The 21,416-nt window shown below is 40.7% G+C and overlaps 1 protein-coding gene across 4 annotated transcripts in view; it reads left to right on the top strand.

The window, feature by feature from the left end:
- The first annotated feature begins 5,354 nt into the window (after positions 1 to 5,354).
- Positions 5,355 to 21,416, top strand: part of CWF19L2 (CWF19 like cell cycle control factor 2) — a 154,967-nt gene continuing 138,905 nt past the window's right edge. For 3 of the 4 annotated variants that reach the window (XM_047691941.1, XM_047691939.1, XM_047691938.1), the window contains exons 1-3: positions 5,355 to 5,475; positions 7,010 to 7,120; positions 7,891 to 8,013. In XM_047691941.1, the coding sequence (XP_047547897.1) occupies positions 5,383 to 5,475; positions 7,010 to 7,120; positions 7,891 to 8,013 (327 nt within the window). In that variant the 5' untranslated portion in view covers positions 5,355 to 5,382. Of the gene's footprint in view, positions 5,476 to 5,576; positions 5,599 to 7,009; positions 7,121 to 7,890; positions 8,014 to 21,416 lie in introns of those variants that run through there. The other variant, XM_047691942.1, reaches the window with a different exon arrangement.

Raw genomic sequence — 21,416 nt, 5'->3', positions numbered from 1 at the left:
TTAAGATTTTATTTATTTATTTGACAAACAGAGATCACAAGCAGGCAGAGAGGCAGGTAGAGAGAGAGGAGGAAGCAGGCTCCTCGCTGAGCAGAGAGCCCGATGCGGGGCTCGATCCCAGGACCCTGAGATCATGACCCGAGCCGAAGGCAGCGGCTTAACCCACTGAGCCACCCAGGCGCCCCTGTGAAGAGTGTTTTAACACCACAAATGGATTAATACATTTCTTTAGATAAATTCCTCCATTCACTGAATTCGTTGAGCTGCCATGTGACAGGCTCTTTGCTAGATGCTGGGGATACAGTAGGAAACAAACAGGTCGGCAAAAACAAAGACAAAACAACCTCCAAACCGAACCAGTCAGGATAGTTGTGCGTGGAGGGAAGTGAGAGCATGAGTGTACAATAGAGGGGTGTGTGACAGAGTAATTGGGGAGTATTGTCAGGATGGGGAAAGGAGATTGTGTGGTCAGGGAAGGCGTCCTCAAGGAAGGGACGTTTGATCTGAGACATTAATGACAAGCAAGTGCAAAGGCCATCTGCGGGAAGGGGCACAGAAACGAGGCTCCTGTGACTAAGGCAGGGGTCTGGGAGGTGTGGAAGGAGAGAAGGGTGGGAGCCATGCAGGTCTCGAGCCCTGCACATGTCTGTCACACACGCAGACACCAGATTTCAACATGCCATCTTCCATTGAGCATTGGCTGTGTTCAGCAAGGAATGGGAGCAGTTAATGTCAGTATCTGGCCCGGCCAGACCTCCTGGGGCTGCATAACCTTCCAGAGTGGCGGGCCCTGGCAGAGCAGACCTGGGCCATGAACACAGGTGCAGGCAATGCGGGCCACTCTGGTCTTCGCCCTGACAGTATCAGGCGGCCTTTCCCCTCCTTGTGTAGGCAAACAGGATCGGCAATATAGGAGTATCTGAAAGTCTAGTCTTTCTGTTTCCTCCAATGCCCATTTCCCGGGAGTCTTTCAGTAGAAGGGCTGTTTTTTCCTCCACCATAAAATGACCTTTCAAAGCCCTTCTGACTGCCAGAGTTTCAAGGTCACTGTGTAAACCATCCCGGGACCACAAGAGGATGTTCGGTGGCAGACTCCTTGGATACCGATGGGATGGGGTGCGCAGGTGCAGAGAGCCCTCGCATTGGCTCTGCCTTGGCTGGCTACCCTGACCTGAGATGCACCAGCTGCGAGGGGCACAGCCTCCTGGATCCAGCCAATCAAATCAGACAGCTCCACAAACGTGTATTGATGGCTGGCACTGTCTTAGAAAGTAAAATCCCTGCTCTAAGAGCACTTCTTTTGGGTGGGGGAAAACAGGCCATAGATGAATGAATAAATTCTTGTGATAGGATGCTGCGCAGCTGTAAAAAGAAATCAGGAAGAGATCTCCAGGATGTAGTAAAATATTGGATTTGTTGGATCACTTCCGTGTAATGTCACTTCACTTGTTTCTCTAGCTCCTGTGTTTTCATTAAACTAGTTAGATCTAGAGGTTGGATTGAATTCATGGGCTTTTTTTTTTTGGGCAAAAATGCCTTGTCAGCAGTGTATTTCCTATTATATCACATCACAAGGCATGTAATATCTGGTATGCTTCATTTGTGCCTATAGTTTTAAAACGAAACTAAAGGTTAACCAAAGCCTCATAAAAATGATTACTGATAGAGGACTAAGGGAGCAGTGATTTAAGTAAGACCTCTCTGAGTGTGTCTTGTTGAAGCTATATGAATATTTACATACTTTAGAAACAGTAATCCAGGCTGAGGGACAAGTGTTTGCAAATGACCTGAGACAGGCATGTGCCTGTTTGATTCAAGAGAGGTCAAGGTCATTTACTCACTGACCTTGTTTACTTGTGGTTTACTTGTTTACTTCTGGTTTACTTGTTGGCCTTCCCTGCTGGACTGTAAGCTTTTGAAGAAAGGACTAGCGGCTTTCATCTTTGTAAGTTCAGCTGTTTACAGTGCCTGTCATACGGTCTATGTTTGATGCATATTTGATGAATAAATGAGCATCAGTGAAATACTCTTGGGATCTCGTTGCTGTAAAGTCACAAATCTGTAATTTTCATCAGTCTTCTCTGATGAATCAGAGGAAGGTTAGGAAGTTAAAACAGGATAACCGAGGCAAAATAAAAACATCAAATATTGGCAGGCGATTAGAGATTTTCCGTGTCCATGGAAACCCACAAACCACACCACTCCTCCAAGTGTAACACTTCACAGCCAGCCCTCCCTCCCTCCCTTCCTTCCTTCCTTTTTTGAAGATTTTATTTGCTTATTTGACAGAGAGACCAAACAAGAAAGGGAACACAAGCAGGGGGAGTGGGAGAGGGAGAAGCAGATTTCCCACCAAGCAGGGAGCCCAATGTGGGGCTTGACCCCAGGACCCTTTGATCGTGACCTGAGCGGAAGACAGATGGTTAACTACTGAGCCACCCAGGGGCCCCCATGTTTCTTTCCAATGAGGCCCCTGTTTTGTTATTGCAACTGTTGAAAGGCAACAATGTAATAAAGACAAAACATAAATACTTACCTTCTAAATAAGATAAAAGTGAACTAAACTTTTAAAATAAGTAAAATTAGAATGATAGATACATAATAAATCAATACTTTAAGCAAATAAGAACCATAATTAAATACATAAACTCATTTATTTCCTAGATGAGGGTAAAACGAAGATCTCAGCCCTCTGCTGTCTCTATCAATGTGTGTATCCATGTACTTCGTCCCTGTGTGGCTGTGTATTTTAGCGAGGATTCAGGTGGGACCCACAAGTCATTGCTCTTCCCTCAGCTTATGTCTTCCTATGTTGAGGCACCCAACTGAACGCATGAAATATATGCAGAATAAAGTAAGGGAACATTTTATTGGCCTCTGAGGGGTTGGAGATGCGTATTTAGAAGGACTTGTTACAGTAAATAAGGAGGTCATGAGCAAGTCTTATCTGAATCACTTGGGAAGGATGGTTCTTTACAGTAAGCCATTTCCTGGAACACAAAAGGGTGGGCGTATTCCTACCCAGGCCCCTAAAACAACTGTTTTCAGGAGCACAGGGCTCAGGTAAAGCTCAAAATTGTCAAAGCCAGCATCTGGGCACTAGATACGGTCATTAACACCAGAGCGTTGCTATTCCCAAGTCCTCTTAATGGACAGAGCTAGGGAGATGGATTATATAGATACAAAGATGCAGATACAGATACACAGAAATATCTGTATTTCCGCGTCTACCTGTGTATATTAAAGACATGAGTTCTTATGAATACCTCCAATTCCCATTCAACATCACAGGGTTCATTCGACTTTGCTTCATTTCCATGTTTGAAACTCCATTCTTCAAAAAGGTTATCAACCTAGTATATTAACTTCTTTGTGCAATCATCCAGGATGTAACCAGCATCTGCTGCCCTCACAGCTCCCCTCCTGGCATGGATGTTCTCCTCCCCCTGTGCTAGGTTCTCCCACTCAGGCTCCCTCCCCCACGGATGCACAGTCTGCCCTTCGTGGGCCCTGATGCCACGGTTCCAGCTGCTCCTCTGCCGCAGGAGCCCCCTTCTCAACCCTTTGTGCTCAGAGCACTCGTCCACTGCCTCTGCACACATGCACAGCTTGCTCAGCCCACCCAACAGATGACTTCAGGCTAAACTGTACAGGAAGGGAATGAAAAGGAGAGGAATTGGAAGAGAAAGATGACCTAACAAGTCCGATGCCAATTTGATGTCCTTTCTCTTACAACTGAATCCATCTTCATTCATTCAATTTTTACATAACACACACATACAACATACAGAAAACTCCATTTTTATTATCATTTATTTTAGTTTAGTTTATAAATGAAACTTTTATTTAATGGAACATATGAACAATTAATAGGTGAAAACGACTTAAAAACACTGCATATTGGGGAACCTGGGTGGCTCAGTGGGTTAAAGCCTCTGCCTTTGACTCAGGTCATGATCTCAGGGTCCTGGGATCGAGCCCTGCATCGGGCTCTCTGCTCAGCAGGGACCCTGCTTCCCCCCTCTCTTTCTGCCTGCCTCCCTGCCTACTTGTGATCTGTCAAATAAATAAATAAAATCTTTAAGAAACAAAACAAAACAAACCCCATTGCATATTTTAAGCCATACTGGATAAAATTTATTTTTGTCCTCAGTAACCCATCTTTTAGAGACGAATCTCCATGTAGGATTACTGGTGCCACATTTATTTATATTTACGAAAAAACAAAGTTAAACAACAAAAGTTCAACAACAACAACAACAACAACAACAACAACAACTGAATCGATCTTTCTGCCTGTATGCTCCAGGTACTTTTCTCCTTTTAAAATCCGATAACTAGAATAGGTCTCCATGTTGGCTGTCCTGGGTTGATTTTCCCAAGTTCACGGTGCGTACTTTTTTTTTTTTAAGATTTTCTTTCTTTCTTTCTTTCTTTCTTTCTTTCTTTCTTTCTTTCTTTCTTTCTTTATTTTTATTTTTTAAAGATTTTATTTATTTATTTGACAGAGAGAGATCACAAGCAGGCAGAGAGGCAGGTAGAGAGAGAGGAGGAAGCAGGCTCCCTGCCGAGCAGAGAGCCCGATGCGGGGCTCGATCCTAGGACCCTGAGATCATGACCTGAGCCGAAGGCAGTGGCTTAACCCACTGAGCCACCCAAGCGCCCCAAGATTTTATTTATTTATTTGACATACAGAGATCACAAGCAGGCAGAGAAGCAGGCAGAGAGAGAGGAGGAAGCAGGCTCCCTGCCGAGCAGAGAGCCCGATGCGGGGCTCGATCCCAGGACCTTGGGATCATGACCTGAGCTGAAAGCAAAGGCTTTAACCCACTGAGCCACCCAGGCGCCCCACGGTGCGTACTTTTACTATAGGTTTAGGCTGCTTTGTCTTTTAAGAAAGTTTTCCCGAATTGTAGCAAAGCACCGGAACTTCAGAGCAATTGGTCTCTCCCTCCCCCCTTCAGGAGATCCCTCCACACAGGAATTTCTTGGCTCAGAAGGGCAGTTTGGTGGAAAATTTCGAGATGTAGGGACCGAACTTCGACGAGACTCGAAGTTGTAGATTTTGAAAGGAAACAGAAGAGAATGCCGTTGGTAACGTGCAAAGCGCGCATAAATGCACAGTGTCACTACTCCTGCGGCGGGACGTCCAGTTTACGAAAGGAACACCGCTCGCCAACTTAACTCTGAAAGGTCTCCTCTGAACCCTGAAGTTTGCGTCATCGCCGCCAACTTTAAGTGGCTCTTACACTCGCGCATGCTCCGTAGGTGGAGCAGCGCCCCTCCTACTCCCTCCAGGCGGAAGTCCCCTTTTGTTTATTAAATTACGACAGTCGTAAACTGAGACTTTTGTGCCGGCTTCCTAGTTTTACGACAACAAGGATGGCGGCTGCTAGTGGTAGATTTGAAAGTGCGAGGAGTATCGAAGAACGTAAAGAACAGACCGGGATTGCTAGGGCCGAAGTGTTGCGCCAGGTATCTCCGTTCTGGGGCTTTGGAGTCATTTAGAATCGTGGGAGTGGACGGTTCCTGGGAGCCAGGCCTCTGGCTCTCCTTCACCCCTCTCCTCTGGCCACCTCAGTGTCTCACCTTATCTGGGTGAGGGCAGGGTCTCCCTTTGGGATGCCCGAAAACTCGTGGTTATTTCCTGCCTCCCTAGATGCGTTGGCAGTCTACAACTGCTCATTCTCTTTTTAGGAGGACCTGTTTCTTTATCGAGTTTCCTAACTTTTTACGTTTACCCTTTTTGGTATTTCCATTATTTGATCACCTGGGCTGCGCACTTTTGAGAGCCTCCGCCACTAATGCGACTCTGCCAGCGCATTTGACAGCCTCAGTCCTCCCTCCTTCTGTATCTGAAATAAACATTTCCGTTTTCAGAAACACACGTGAGGCACATTGGAATAGATTGTTGGACCGTTTCCGTCTCTTGTCTTATTATTGATATCGAATCCAGGGTTATTGTAAATCCTTACCGATCCATACAAGGGTTGACGGAAGAGACTCAGAAAATGTAGCCCCTCGAAAAAGCTTAAGAAACGTGGTATTTCTCACCAAGATTGAGATGTATAGAGGTAACTTATAAAGAATGGGGGAAGTGAACTGTATTATGTGACAAGTTGTAGGAAGTGTGGCATTCAAGGGGAAAATTTGTAGCTTGAGATCAACATAGGGTACAAGTGAAGGTTTTTGTTTTTATTGGTTTTAAGACGGAAGAGTTCAATAAATGCAGAAGAAAAGGAGCTGGTGGGGGGTGTGTGTAATGACTATGCCCAGATTTTAAGGTGAAGAGTGGGCAGTTAGTATTGGACAGATGAAAGATTGGTATTGTCCTATGATCTCAGCATATTTATACCTATATTCATAATAAATATTCTCCATCCTTGCCTTTTTGGCATTTTAGGTAGTTTTTGGAGCGAGTCAGATTTGTAAGTGAAAGTAAATTTTATAGTGGAGATATGCATAGAGTTTGGTAAGGACCAAAACCAGCTTTGGAATTTGGAGAGAGAATGAAAAGTCAGAAGCAACCTCCTAGGGAAAACTCATTTTATTTTACTTTTGTTGAAAGGTGAATATAAATTAACAATATGATCATTTGGCTTTAGAAAGATAATTCTTCCTGAAGCATTTTGGGGGCTTGGATAGAAGGATATGGGCATTGCACATTGAAGGCATGGTCAATCTCTTGACAGTTCCAGAAGTCTCAGGCAGTAGCAGTGGGATGGTGAAGGAAGGAGATTCATGTCCTATTTAAGGTAGGGAGCTTAGGTAGGGGGAGGATCTGCTATAGGTCCCAGGATTCTATCCTTGATTCACTAGAGATTGGTGATGTGATTGGTAATATGGAAGGAGAGTTTTATTTTGTTTATGGAAGCAAATTCCTGGCAAGGGACAGACAGTGACTGATGAGACCTTATATGAAAGTGGAAAATGGTTTTGTTTTTATTTTTTTTATTTCTCATGAAAAGCAATTGGTAAGTTGTTAATTTTTCACTTTTCATTGTTTCAGGCTAAAGCCAATTTTGAAAAGGAAGAAAGGCGTAAAGAACTTAAACGACTTCGGGGTGAGGATACATGGATGCTACCTGATGTGAATGAGCGAATTGAACAGTTCTCCCAGGTGAATACTAACAGGTTCACTTGATGTAACAGATCTGTCTTTTTTTGTATTTATTCAAGTTAATATTGGAATAGCAACTTTATTAGTATTTTCAAAAGTTACAGAATGACTATTACATAGGTGGCATTACTGACTGATTTTATCTCTCTGACAAATAATATATATATATATATATTTTTTTTTTCAGAAATAATATATTTTAATATTTTGGACATTATAACATTGGACAGATTTTGTTACTTGAGTTGACTGGTAGATTAGCAAATTTCTGGCCCACTTGTATCAAGCTTATGGTTCTAAAAAATTATGCATTTTAAAGTTTAATGTCATGGTTTTCTGTTTGAATTCTTATTTTCCATTTCCATAATTTTAATTTATGTTGTCTTGTTATATTTTGTATGGCCTAATAATCTTTTATAAATTCTGTTGTGGCCGCAGAGGATATATGTTTATGTATGTGTGTGTGTGCATACATTTGAGTAGAAATGTATTTATTTGATTATATCTGTCTGTCAGATGAATCTGTAAATAAAGACCAAAACTTCCCTCATATTTTTCTATAAAGATATCTCAGCTATACAGATTTATTAGCAGTGCATATATTACAGAAGTGTGTTAAAGTTTCTTAGAAGATTTTATTTTGTCATGTGTATTGTCTCATTTCATGAAAATGTAGTTTTTGGAATGCAGATTTATTTCCCTCAAAATATTTGTTTTAATGTAAGATAAAATCAATTCCCTTCTTACTTCTTTAAAATGATTATTTATAGGAACACTCTGTTAAGAAAAAGAAGAAAAAAGACAAACACTCAAAAAAAGTAAAGAAAGAGAAGAAAAAAAAGAATAAGAAACAGAAGTATGAAAAAAGTAATGAGTCAACAGATAGTTCATCAGTAAGTATGTGTTAAACCACAGCAGCTACTTGGGAAAATTGTATTTAAAGGAATAATTTATGGAAATGTAAAAATATATGAGAACTTAAAAAATATTACTAGTTAGGTTATGAAAATGCCTGGGAAACAGCTTCTGGGAGGTGTCCAGGAAATACTGGAAATATGGATCATTGGTTACAGAGAAAAGTAGGAGGATGGGAATACGATTCAGGAGTTATTGCTCAGTGAAGCTGTGCCAATGGATGGATTGTCCAGAAAAGTTAAAAAGAGGAACACTCAACACTGAGGAACCAGACGGAAGTAAAGGCCATCAAGTAGAAGTAGTTGGAAAATTGGAAGAATGCAAGGAAAGAATAGTACTGTAAAAATAAGAGAGTTTTAAGATATTTGGGAGTCAAGGATGCCTGGCTGGCTCTGTCGGTTGGGCGTCTGCCTTAGGCTTAGGTCATGATCCCAGGGCCCTGGGATCGAGTCCCACATCAGGCTCCTTGCTCAGCAGGGGACCTACTTCTCCCTCGGTCTGCTCTGCCTGCTTGTGCTCTTTCTCTCTTTCTCTCTGACAAATAAATATATAAAATCTTCAAAAAAAAGACATTTGAGAGTTTATTACTCTTATTTTTTAATAGAAATTAACATTTAGTCTTTAAAATAGGACATATTTATATATTTATCTCTGGGGTCAAAAGAAGGAGAATGCGGTCTCGGCTGTGTCTCTAGCCAGTTCTGGGACAAAAGGACTCACAGAGGAAGGGTAAATCTTTCATACTGATTTTTAGGAAGAAAGACAATTATGGTTTGGGCGCCTTGGTGGCTCAGTTGGTTAAGCCTCTGACTCTTGATTTCGGCTCAGATCATGATCTCAGGATCACGAGATAGAGCCCATAGGCTCCATGCTGGGCATAGAGTTTGCTCAAGATTCTCTCCCTCTTCCCCTCTTCCTGCTTGCGTGCTCTCCTGTTTCTCTCATATAAATCTTGGGGAAAAAAAAAAAAAAAGAGGTACACTGTGGTTAGAGAGTGGTGAGCTAGAGATGTTGAGGGATAGTTGGTCTCCTAGGTATGATCTTCAGAGGGTTATATGTGTCGTTGAATCACCAGATTCTGAAGTCTGGTCCTCTTGTACTTCTAGGAACTGAGTTTTTGGCAGTACACCAAGATGATAAATGGCTCATTAAAGCCTCTCTTATATGAGAATGCAGTTTATGAATTCATAGGGAGAAATACAGCTGGATAGTTTTGTCTGGTAGCCCACATATTTTTGTAATGGTAGGAATATTTAAGTTATATAGGAAAAAATTAAGTGTAATTCTGGAGAAAGTCATTTAGAAAATCTTAAAATATAAAAAAGGCGGAGGCACTGTTTCCACAATTGTATATTGAATTCCTGATCCCATCGAGCTCCTGAAAAAATTATCCTTTTTCTAAAAAGAAATTTATATTCAAAGTTGTTCATTTCAGTGGAATTTAGAAAACTCCCTAGAGTTTAGGCAGAGATCACAGGTTAAGACTCTCTGTCCCGTGGGGACAGATGTGCTAGGCTAAGTAAACTATTTATGTAATTTGATTAAGGTTTCTTGCTTTCCCTTCTTAGAGACGTAGTGACCTGTTACATTTTTTTGTTCTTGCCTGGAAATATAGTTGACCTTGGAATGGCATGGGTTTGAACTTAATGGATCTGCTTATAAGCACATGGATTTTATTTTACTATTTATTTATTTATTTGACAGAGAGAGAGATCACAGATAGGCAGAGAGGCAGGCAGAGAGAGAAGGGGAAGCAGGTTCCCTGCTGAGTAGAGAGAGCCCAATGTGGGGCTCGATCCCAGGACCCTGAGATCATGACCTGAGCCCAAGGCAGAGGCTTAATCCACTGAGCCACCCAGACCCCCCAAGCAGATGGATTTAGATAAATACAGTATAGTACTGTAATTGTATTTTCTCTTCCTAATGATTTTCTTAACATTTTCTTTTCTCTAGCTTACTTTATTGTAAGAATACAGCGTATAATACATACAACATACAAAATACATGTTTATCTTGTTAATATTATCAGTGAGTTGTCTGGTCAACTCGTAGGCTATGAGTAAAGTTTTTTGGGGCATCTAAAGTTATATGTGGATTTTTGACTTTGTGGGCAGTCAGCACCCTTAACCACCTTGTTCAAGGGTTATCTGTATGTATGTCTTTTTTTTTTTTTTTTAATTTTTTATTTTTTCAGCATAACAGTATTCATTATTTTTGCACCACACCCAGTGCTCCATGCAATCCGTGCCCTCTACAATACCCACCACCTGGTGCCCCCAACCTCCCACCCCCCACCCCCCACCCCTTCAAAATTCTCAGATCGTTTTTCAGAGTCCATAGTCTCTCATGGTTCACCTCCCCTTCCAATTTCCCTCAACTCCCTTCTCCTCTCTAAATAGCTTATCTAATGATTGCACACACCTACAAATCCAATGGGAGATTGTATGTCTTTTTTTTTAAAGATTTCATTTATTTATTTGACAGAGAGAGAGAGAGAGAGAGAGAGAGAACAAGCAGGCAGATGGGGAGGGAGAAGCAGGCTCCCCGTTGAGAAGAGAGCCCGATGCGGGGCTCGATCCTAGGACCCTGGGATCATAACCTGAGCCAAAGGCAGACACTTAACCCACTGAGCCCACCCAGGCGCCCAACTTACCTGTTTACATTTTGAAAGTCGTTTGGGTTGTTTTAGTTTGGGGCTGTTATGAATAACAGTACTATGAATGTTTGTGTACAAGTTTTTTTGTGGACACATTTTTATTTCTTTTGGGAAAATGCCATTATTTTCCGAAGGGGTTGGACCGTTTCATAATCCTGCCAGCTGTGTGTGAGAGTTCTAGTTATTCCCTGTCCTTGCTGCTCCTTGATCTTGTCAGTACTTTTCAGCCATCCTACTTTGTGTGTAGTAATCTCATGTGATATTTGGATTTTTTGCTTATCAGTGAGCCATTTTGAGTTAATTTTTGTTTATGGCATGTAGTAATTGTCTAAGTTAATTTTTTTCTATATGGATTTCTAGTTGTTCCAGTATTGTTTGGTGAAATGGCCGACCTTTCTCTGTTGAATTACTTGCGCTCCTTTGTTGAGAATTAACTGAACAGTTATTATTTTTCTTTTTTTTTTTTTAAGATTTTAATTTATTTATTTGACAGACAGAGATCACAAGTAGGCAGAAAGGCAGGCAGAGAGAGGAAGGAAAGGAGGCTCCCCACTGAGCAGAGAGCCAGATGCGGGGCTCAATCCCAGGACCCTGGGATCATGACCTGAGCCGAAGGCAGAGGCCTAACCCACTGATCCATCTAGGCGCCCTTGAGCAGTTATTTTTGAGTTAATATCTAGACTCTATATTCTATCCCATTGAGCTACACATCTCTCCTTGGCCAGTAAACACACTTTCTTAATTATTTAGCTTAAGGTTAAGTCTTAGAATAGGTAGTATAAATTCTGTGATTTTGTTTTTTGAAAATTATTTTGGTTACTCTTAAGTTCTTCTTTGTATTTTAAAAATAAATTTTAAAAGTAGCCCATTACTTTAAGTAAAAATGTCTACTAGAACTGTTCTGCATCAACATCAATTTTGGGAGAATTAATATAATACCTTAAAATAGCCAGTCTTCCCACCCATCACGCATGTCGTATACCTCTCCATCTGTTGAAGTCTTCTTCAGCTCTCCCATAGTGTTTTGGAATTTTCAGTGGAGATGTTGTCCGTATCTTTTGTTATATATTTTCTCTTTTTTTAATTTATTTTTTTAAATTTTAAAAAATTTTTTATAAACATATAATATATTTTAATCCCCAGGGGTACAGGTCTGTGCATCGCCAGGTTTACACACTTCACAGCACTCACCATAGCACAAACCCTCCCCAATGTCCATAACCCCACCCCCCTGCTCCCAACCCCCCTCCCCCCAGCAACCCTCAGTTTGTTTTGTGAGATTAAGAGTCACTTACGTTTTGTCTCCCTCCGGATCCCATCTTGTTTCATTTATTCTTCTCCTACCCCCTTAACCCCCCATGTTGCATCTCCATTTCCTCATATTGTTATTTTTTTTTCTATTTTATTTTCTTGAGTTACTACTGTAAGTGGAATCTTTGAAAAATAAATGGCAGTTTCCGTGTATCTGTGACGAGTGTATACATTTACGATTGGTTTTCATGTAAAGGTTTTTCCTTCTCTCTGAAAGTTTGTTTTATGCCACTTTGCTTATGAAAGTTCAAGTTAGTACCTGTTTTTGCTAACCAAAAGAAATCTGAAGATGATTTTCAGTTTTATGAAATGATATTTGTTTCTTTATTTTATGCCATTTTGGTTTACACAAGGTTTCATAGGAATGCTCTGCTTTTGGATAGTGGAGAAACCTGTATTTACTTTGTATCTTTCACCTTGCTAAATTTAAGTACTAGTGTTAGTAGCTTTTTTGTTGTTGTTGTTGATTTCTTGAGACAGGGAGAGAGGGGGGTGGATGAGATAGGGAGGGGAGAGAGACTCTTTTTTTTTTTTTTTTTTTTTAGATTTTTGTCTTTTATTGATGACAAAGATTCTTAAATTATTCCTTGAGGTTTTTTTTTTTTTCTTTTCTTTTTTCTTTTTTTCTTTTTAATAAACATAGAATGTATTTTTATCCCCAGGGGTACAGGTCTGTGAATCGCCAGATTTACACTTCACAGCACTCACCATAGCACATACCCTCCCCGATGTCCATAACCCCACCCCCCTCTCCCAAACCCCCTCCCCCCAACAACCCTCAGTTTGTTTTGTGAGATTAAGAGTCACTTATGGTTTGTCTCCCTCCCAATCCCATCTTGTTTCATTCATTCTTCTCCTACCCCCTTAACCCCCCATGTTGCATCTCCACTTCCTCATATCAGGGAGATCATATGATAGTTGTCTTTCTCTGATTGACTTATTTCGCTAAGCATGATACCCTCTAGTTCCATCCATGTCGTCTCAAGTGGCAAGATTTCATTTCGTTTGATGGCTGCATAGTATTCCATTGTGTATATATACCACATCTTCTTTATCCATTCATCTGTTGATGGACATCTAGGTTCTTTCCATAGTTTGGCTATTGTGGACATTGCTGCTATAAACATTCGGGTGCACGTGCCCCTTCGGATCACTACGTTTGTATCTTTAGGGTAAATACCCAGTAGTGCAATTGCTGGGTCGTAGGGTAGTTCTATTTTCAACATTTTGAGGAACCTTCATGCTGTTTTCCAGAGTGGTTGCACCAGCTTGCATTCCCACCAACAGTGTAGGAGGGTTCCCCTTTCTCCGCATCCTCGCCAGCATCTGTCATTTCCTGACTTGTTAATTTTAGCCATTCTGACTGGTGTGAGGTGGTATCTCATTGTGGTTTTGATTTGTATTTCCCTGATGCCGAGTGATGTGGAGCACTTTTTCATGTGTCTGTTGGCCATCTGGATGTCTTCTTTGCAGAAATGTCTGTTCATGTCTTCTGCCCATTTCTTGATTGGATTATTTGTTCTTTGGGTGTTGCGTTTGCTAAGTTCTTTATAGATTTTGGACACTAGCCCTTTATCTGATATGTCGTTTGCAAATATCTTCTCCCATTCTGTCAGTTGTCTTTTGGTTTTGTTAACTGTTTCTTTGCTGTGCAAAAGCTTTTGATCTTGATGAAATCCCAATAGTTCATTTTTGCCCTTGCTTCCCTTGCCTTTGGCGATATTCCTAGGAAGATATTGCTGCAGTTGAGGTCGAAGAGGTTGCTGCCTGTGTTCTCCTCAAGGATTTTGATGGATTCCTTTCTCACATTGAGGTCCTTCATCCATTTTGAGTCTATTTTCATGTGTGGTGTAAGAAAATGGTCCAATTTCATTTTTCTGCATGTGGCTGTGCAATTTTCCCAACACCATTTATTGAAGAGGCTGTCTTTTTTCCATTGGACATTCTTTCCTGCTTTGTCGAAGATTAGTTGACCATAGAGTTGAGGGTCTATTTCTGGGCTCTCTATTCTGTTCCATTGATCTATGTGTCTGTTTTTGTGCCAGTACCATGCTGTCTTGATGATGACAGCTTTGTAATAGAGCTTGAAGTCCGGAATTGTGATGCCACCAACTTTGGCTTTTTTTTTCAATATTCCTTTGGCTATTCGAGGTCTTTCTGGATCCATATAAATTTTAGGATTATTTGTTCCATTTCTTTGAAAAAAATGGATGGTATTTTGATAGGAATTGCATTAAATAATGTAGATTGTTTTAGGTAGCATAGACATTTTCACAATATTTGTTCTTCCAATCCAGGAGCATGGAACATTTTTCCATTTCTTTTTTTTTCTTTTTTTTTTTTTTAAAGATTATTTATTTATTTATTTATTTGACAGAGAGAGATCACAAGTAGACGGAGAGGCAGGCAGAGAGAGAGAGAGAGAGGGAAGCAGGCTCCCCACCGAGCAGAGAACCCGATGCAGGACTCGATCCCAGGACCCTGAGATCATGACCTGAGCCGAAGGCAGCGGCTCAACCCACTGAGCCCCCAGGCGCCCACATTTTTCCATTTCTTTGAGTCTTCCTCAATTTCTTTCATGAGTACTTTATGGTTTTCTGAGTATAGATTCTTAGCCTCTTTTGTTAGGTTTATTCCTAGGTATCTTATAGTTTTGGGTGCAATTGTAAATGGGATGGACTCCTTAATTTCTCTTTCTTCTGTCTTGTTGTTGGTATAGAGAAATGCAACTGATTTCTGTGCATTGATTTTATATCCTGACACTTTACTGAATTCCTGTATAAGTTCTAGCAGTTTTGGAGTGGAGTCTTTTGGGTTTTCCACATATAGTATCATATCATCTGCGAAGAGTGATAGTTTGACTTCTTCTTTGCTGATTTGGATGCCTTTAATTTCTTTTTGTTGTCTGATTGCTGAGGCTAGGACTTCTAGTACTACGTTGAATAGCAGTGGTGATAACGGACATTCCTGCTGTGTTCCTGACCTTAGCGGAAAAGCTTCCAGTTTTTCTCCATTGAGAATGATATTTGCGGTGGGTTTTTCATAGATGGCTTTGATAATATTGAGGTATGTGCCCTCTATCCCTACACTTTGAAGAGTTTTGATCAGGAAGGGATGCTGTACTTTGTCAAATGCTTTTTCAGCATCTATGGAGAGTATCATATGGTTCTTGTTCTTTCTTTTATTAATGTGTTGTATCACATTGATTGATTTGCGCATGTTGAACCAAACTTGCAGCCCTGGAATAAATCCCACTTGGTCGTGGTGAATAATCCTTTTAATGTACTGTTGAATCCTATTGGCTAGTATTTTGGCGAGAATTTTTGCATCTGTGTTCATCAAGGATATTGGTCTGTAGTTCTCTTTTTTGTTGGGATCCTTGTCTGGTTTTGGGATCAAGGTGATGCTGGCCTCATAAAATGAGTTTGGAAGTTTTCCTTCCATTTCTATTTTTTGGAACAGTTTCAGGAGAATAGGAATTAGTTCTTCTTTAAATGTTTGGTAGAATTCCCCTGGGAAGCCGTCTGGCCCTGGGCTTTTGTTTGGAGATTTTTGATGACTGTTTCAATCTCCTTACTGGTTATGGGTCTGTTCGGGTTTTCTATTTCTTCCTGGTTCAGTTGTGGTAGTTTATATGTCTCTAGAAATGCATCCATTTCTTCCAGATTGTCAAATTTGTTTGCGTAGAGTTGCTCATAGTATGTTCTTATAATTGTTTGTATTTCTTTGGTGTTCGTTGTGATCTCTCCTCTTTCATTCATGATTTTATTTATTTGGGTCCTTTCTCTTTTCTTTTTGATAAGTCTGGCCAGGGGTTTATCAATCTTATTAATTCTTTCAAAGAACCAGCTCCTAGTTTCGTTGATTTGTTCTATTGTTTTTTTGGTTTCTATTTAATTGATTTCTGCTCTGATCTTTATGATTTCTCTTCTCCTGCTGGGTTTAGGGTTTCTTTCTTGTTCTTTCTCCAGCTCCTTTAGGTGTAGGGTTAGGTTGTGTACCTGAGACATTTCTTGTTTCTTGACAAAGGCTTGTAGCACTATATATTCTCCTCTCAGGGGTCCTAGGATCGAGCCCCACATCAGGCTGTCTGGGGAGCCTGCTTTCCTCTCTCTCTCTGCCTGCCTCTCTGCCTACTTGTGATCTCTGTCTGTCAAATGAATAAAAAATCTTAAAAAAAAATTGCCCAAAGTTTCAGTTCAAGAAGGCAATGCAGGAAGACTTTTTTTTTTGTTTTTAATTAAGATTTTATTTATTTGACAGAGAGAAACACAGCGAGAGAGAAAACATAAGCAGGGGGAGTGGGAGAGGGAGAAGCAGGCCTGCTGAGCAGGGAGCCCTATATGGGGCTCAGTCCCAGGACTCTGGGACCATGCCTTGAGCTCAAGGCAGAATCTTAACGACTGAGGCACCCAGGCACCCCAGGAAGACATTTTTCTTAATTTGTTTTTCTTAATCTGTTTTTGGGTGTGAATTTAATCCTATTATTGTCATAAAACTTACTTTATGTAATTTTGGTTTAAAAATTATCTTTAAAATAAGGACATAGAGTGGTTGAAAATCAAGGTGGGAAAAAAAAAAAGATGTAGGGGCTCCTGGGTCACTCAGTCAGTTAAGTGTTTACCTTTGGCTCATGATCCTGGAGTCCTGGGATTGAGATCTGCATTGGGCTTCCTGCTCAGCAGGGAGTCTGCTTACCTCTCTGCCTGCTGTTCCACCTGTTTGTGCTTTTTCTCTGTTTCTTTGTGACAAATAAATAAATAAAATCTTTAAAACAAAATTACCAAGAGTTTCAGTTAAAGAGGGCAATATAGGCAAACTCTGAACTCACCTCCTTGGAACACACCAAGTTATACCTGTTTCCCTTCCTTGTGCCTTGGTCTGGGAGGTGTTTCAAGGCAAAGCGCTGTAGTGTTCACCCCATTTGTTTCCCTTTTCAGGGATCACAGCCCTGTATTACTGAGAGTCAATGTTCTGAGAACAGTTCCAAATATTTTCTATTATTCAATTTCTATGTATTTTTAGTCTGATGCCATTTATTTTGTCGTGGCCAGAAGCAGAAGTCCTCAAGTTTCTTTGATGGTTACTGGTAACACTTTACTGTCTTGGTTCTCTCTTTCAGATTTTTTTCTTATATGATTAGGGGTGTGGTTATTATGAGGACCACACAGGAGAGGAAGAGTTCTGGAAGCTGTGTTAGGTCAGGAGGCACATTAAGCTTGATGGCGTATGAGTCCTTCAAGGTGAGGTGGAGGATTGAAACAAAAATCAGCAAAAGAAATGAGGTCATAGCATATTTGGGAGGAGGAACAGCAATTGTGTGAAAGCAGTGAGGAGATTGTATACTGGTGAAAATGAGAAACAAAATTAGTAGGAAGGGAATGAAGGCAGGCAAGTTCTATAGAATTGTTTGGGTTTCACTGTACTGTGACTGAACAATAAGAGTACTAAGTGTATCACGATGCTTCTTTCATTCAGTGCCTGGTATTCAATGCTCAAATTCTGGCTGCTAATTAAAGTTTCTGACTAGGGCTATTGGAAGGGTAGAAAAAGAGGATTTAATTAATTTTAGTGCACCTTTACTGAATCCAACTCTTTATCAGACACTGGTATAGATACAGGGAATATAAACATAGAGATTTTTGTTTTCAAGCCTTTGGGGAACTCATTTTCTAGTTAGATAAATGGATACATAATTTCAGTAGGTGATTACATGATGCTGTAGGCCAAACAACATAGTCATTGGTTAAACAAGATAGTTAACTTTTCTCTCCTATGAAGGAAACCAGGTAGGCAGTCTGGGACTAGCGTGGTCTTCTGGGACTAAGGCTAGTTCTACCGTTTTGCTACTCCGTCGTCATTACAGCCTTACCTCTTAGTCTAGATAACAAGAGGGAGGATACTCTCTCTTTCATAATTTGACTTCCAGGAAGTCCCACAGAATACCTTTATTTTCATATCATTGGACAGTTGATCATAAGAATTCACTTACCAGCAAGGGAGGCATTTATTATGTTTCCAAATAAAATAGTGGTCTGTTGACAGGTAAGAAGAGGAGCTTTGTGACAGGAAGCCATAGAAGAGGTCAGATGTGTTCTCTTTACCTGACTCCTAGGTGTATTTAGGGTGGGGGTTGGAAAAAGGAAGGGGAGCAGGAAAGACTGGAGTCCAGGAAACTAATTTGGTTATTCCAGTTGTCTAGGTGAGAGATAAGATGTGATCTCGGATACTTTAAAGGAAGGGGCATGTATTAATTGGGGCCCTGGGTTGCAGGGAACAGAGATCAAACTTTAATTGGCTTATTCAGAAAAAGGGGCAATTCATTATTAGAGTACAAAAGTTTCCTAGGACATGTAGGTGTGGGAATGCAGCTGGGTTTCAGGAATGGCTGGAATTAGAGTTGCAAATTCTTTTATCAATCATCTTGCCATCTTCCATGTTTGTTTTTCTCTGAGTTCAGTTTTTTTCTTGGTAACAGATCAGTTTTTTGCTGAATTCTATTCCTCCTGACAAAAATAGCTTCTGCCAGTATATTTTCAGTTCTCTTTAGTTTTAGCAGCCCCACTGAATCTTGATTTCAAATTCCTGGACAGTAACTCCGATTGATATGAATTGGGGTCAGATACCTACCTTTGAACAAATCAGCTATGGCCAGAGATGGAAGTGGGATTCCCATGGTAGGCATGGTAGGGTTCCCATGGTGTTTGCTGTATGGTATATTTGAGAAATACTTTGGAAATGGAAATAGTAGGTTTAGATGGGAGGGCTAAGTTGATCCTGAGATTGTTAACTTGGGTAAGTGGATGGTTGGTGGTACCATGTAATTGAATTCAGTAGTAGAGGAGGAGGAACAGGCTTCATGGAAGAGATGATGGATTAACTTTTTGTTCTTACTGAGTTTGGCATGGCATCCAAATATAGTAGGTAGTTGGTTAAATCACTGGACTTTGAGTAGACAAATTTGAAAGGTATCAGTACAGTTGGTAGTAGTTTGAATCATGAGAGTGGATTTAAGGGCCAAAGGGGAATGTTCAGAGATTAGAAAATGTAGTGGGCAAAGAATGGAACCCCAAATAACATCGGTATTTAAGGGCTGAGCAAATGAGGGAAGTGAAGAAGAAACCAAGAATGGGAGGAGAACTGGGAAGGGTCATGGAGGTTGAGAGGGTGAGTTATCCAGAGTTGTATTCAGCAGAGGTCTAGGGAGATAAAGATGGAAACATTCTGCTGCACTGGGCAAAGGGGAAACCAGTGGCGAGCTTTGAAGATGTTTTAGTAGGTTAAAGGGGACATAAGCCACATGGTAGAGTTTGAGAATTGGGTGAGGATGTGCAGACAGAGAGTGTAGACTGCTGTTTTAAGAATTTGGCTTAGAGTAGAAGTTGGAAGATAAATGTCTGCTAGAGGGAGACATAAGGGTAGTCAGTGTTCCCCTTCTTCCCTCATTCACACACACACACACACACACACACACACACACACACACACAGGATGGGGAATACTTGAACATATTTCTAGGGCAATAGAGAGCTTTGGTTGAAGCTATGAGACAAAGAGATGATTGATAGTGCAACCATCCTAGAGGACCAGGAGTCGTTGGGGCCAAGATCTGTGGAGGAGGAACAGCTTTAAAGAAGAAGAGTTAACAGGAGGTAAGGATAGGCTCAGGCATAAATAGTTCTGTTGGAAGTTGGGTAGGAAGCTAAAGTGACTTCGTTTTTATTGATCAAGAAGGAGAGAGCCATTTGCTGACTGTATGTGGAGTGGAATTTGGTAGAAAACTTGAGACAGATCTTTAAGAAGATGATGAGCATCACCTCTCTGCCAGGGTATTAAGCAAGGTCTCTAGGCGAGAGCAGATGTGGTTGCTTTCCTGGTAGAACTTGCTGTGAGATTAATCAGTCATGCAAGTAAATGTAAAACTGATAAATGCTTCAAAGCGGGGAGGAAGCTAAGGGAGTGGAAGAGAGGGCTGACCAGGGACCAGGAAGAGGAACACTAGTTGGGATTAAGAGTCTAGCTCAACTGAAGTTGTAAAGGGCATGGTGATTGGGTTTATGCAGGGGTGGAGATGGTTTGCAGCTGTGGTGGGGAAGCAGCTTATGGCCCTGATCAGTGACTTGGAAGGGATGGGTTAGCATTTCAGAGGGTAGAGAAAACCTGTAGTTTCAGAAGAAGGCCTTCGGGGGGCGCCTGGCCCACTTAGGAGAGCATAAGACTCTTGATCTCGTGGTTTGAAGTTCAAGCCCCACGTTGGATATAGAGATTATTTAAAAATAAAATCTTAAAAAAAAAAAAAAAAGAACACCTTCAACAGAATCCTGTGGAACACTAATGTAAACATTTTTTGTTTTCAGCATGATCTTAGCAGATTGGCTTTCCCCCAAGGAATGTGCTAAATCTTTCAGATTATAGACTCCCTTTATAGTGGATAATACCAAGTGGTAGGAACCAGTTCTCTCAATTGCTTTTTTTAAAGTCAGTTTTTACTTCAAGTCCAGTTAGTTAGCACTTATTGTTATGTTAGTTTGAGGGATGCAGTTCAGTGACTCAAAACTTCCATAGGTCACCCTGTGCTCATCACGACACATGCAGCCCTTTCTAAATTGATTTGACAATGTAAATATGAATAGGCCAGAAACATATTTATAGGATTATCTTAAAAATTGTAACTGTATATGTAAATAGCTAGTTCTAATGTTTCTACGAATCCAAATCAAGGCCTGAATGAATGAATGAATGAAGTCTGCTCTGCATTGGAAAACAGTTGCCACTTGAGACGCCACAGCACAAATGTGTTTACTCCACGTGGATTATACCTTTCACCAGACATATTGTTGTTCTCCAGTTAGGTAATTATCGAGAACTTTGTGACATGAAGGAGTATTGTTCTCATTCAGGAAATCCCTTTTCTTCCCTTGGCCTCCAAGTTTCTCTGCTTTGCATTAGCAAGTGTCGTGTCCTGGGTGATTTCTAGGCTCTTTTCTACACTTACTGTACAGCTCCAAAGAGTAGATGATAGAGCCAGACAGATCTAGATTTCTATCTGGTTCTCCTACTTGGATACCATGTAACTTGGGCAAGTTATCTAATTTGGGGAAGCTTTTCTTATCTCTAAAACCAAATAGTATTTTATGTAGGGTAGTTTTAAGGAGTCATCTTGAGAACATATGCAAAAGTACTTATTACAGTACTTAACATAGAAGGAGTTGATTGATGTATTTGTGGAAAACAGAACCCAGAACTTGGCATAATGCTGAGCACATAGGGGATGTTGGCTAAATACTTTGTAGCTGATTTAATAATCTGGTATTTAAACACAGTACCAAAGTGCCTTACCAGCCTGGCTGTTAACTGAGATGTCTGCATTTTTAGACCCAGGGAAATTTAAAAATTTGAAACTTAGAGACAAAG

This window comes from Lutra lutra, chromosome 10 (assembly GCF_902655055.1).
Source record: "Lutra lutra chromosome 10, mLutLut1.2, whole genome shotgun sequence".
NCBI classification, from domain to species: domain Eukaryota; kingdom Metazoa; phylum Chordata; class Mammalia; order Carnivora; family Mustelidae; genus Lutra; species Lutra lutra.
Note: the sequence above shows the minus strand (reverse complement) of the source record. Positions and strands in the feature narration are given on the sequence as shown.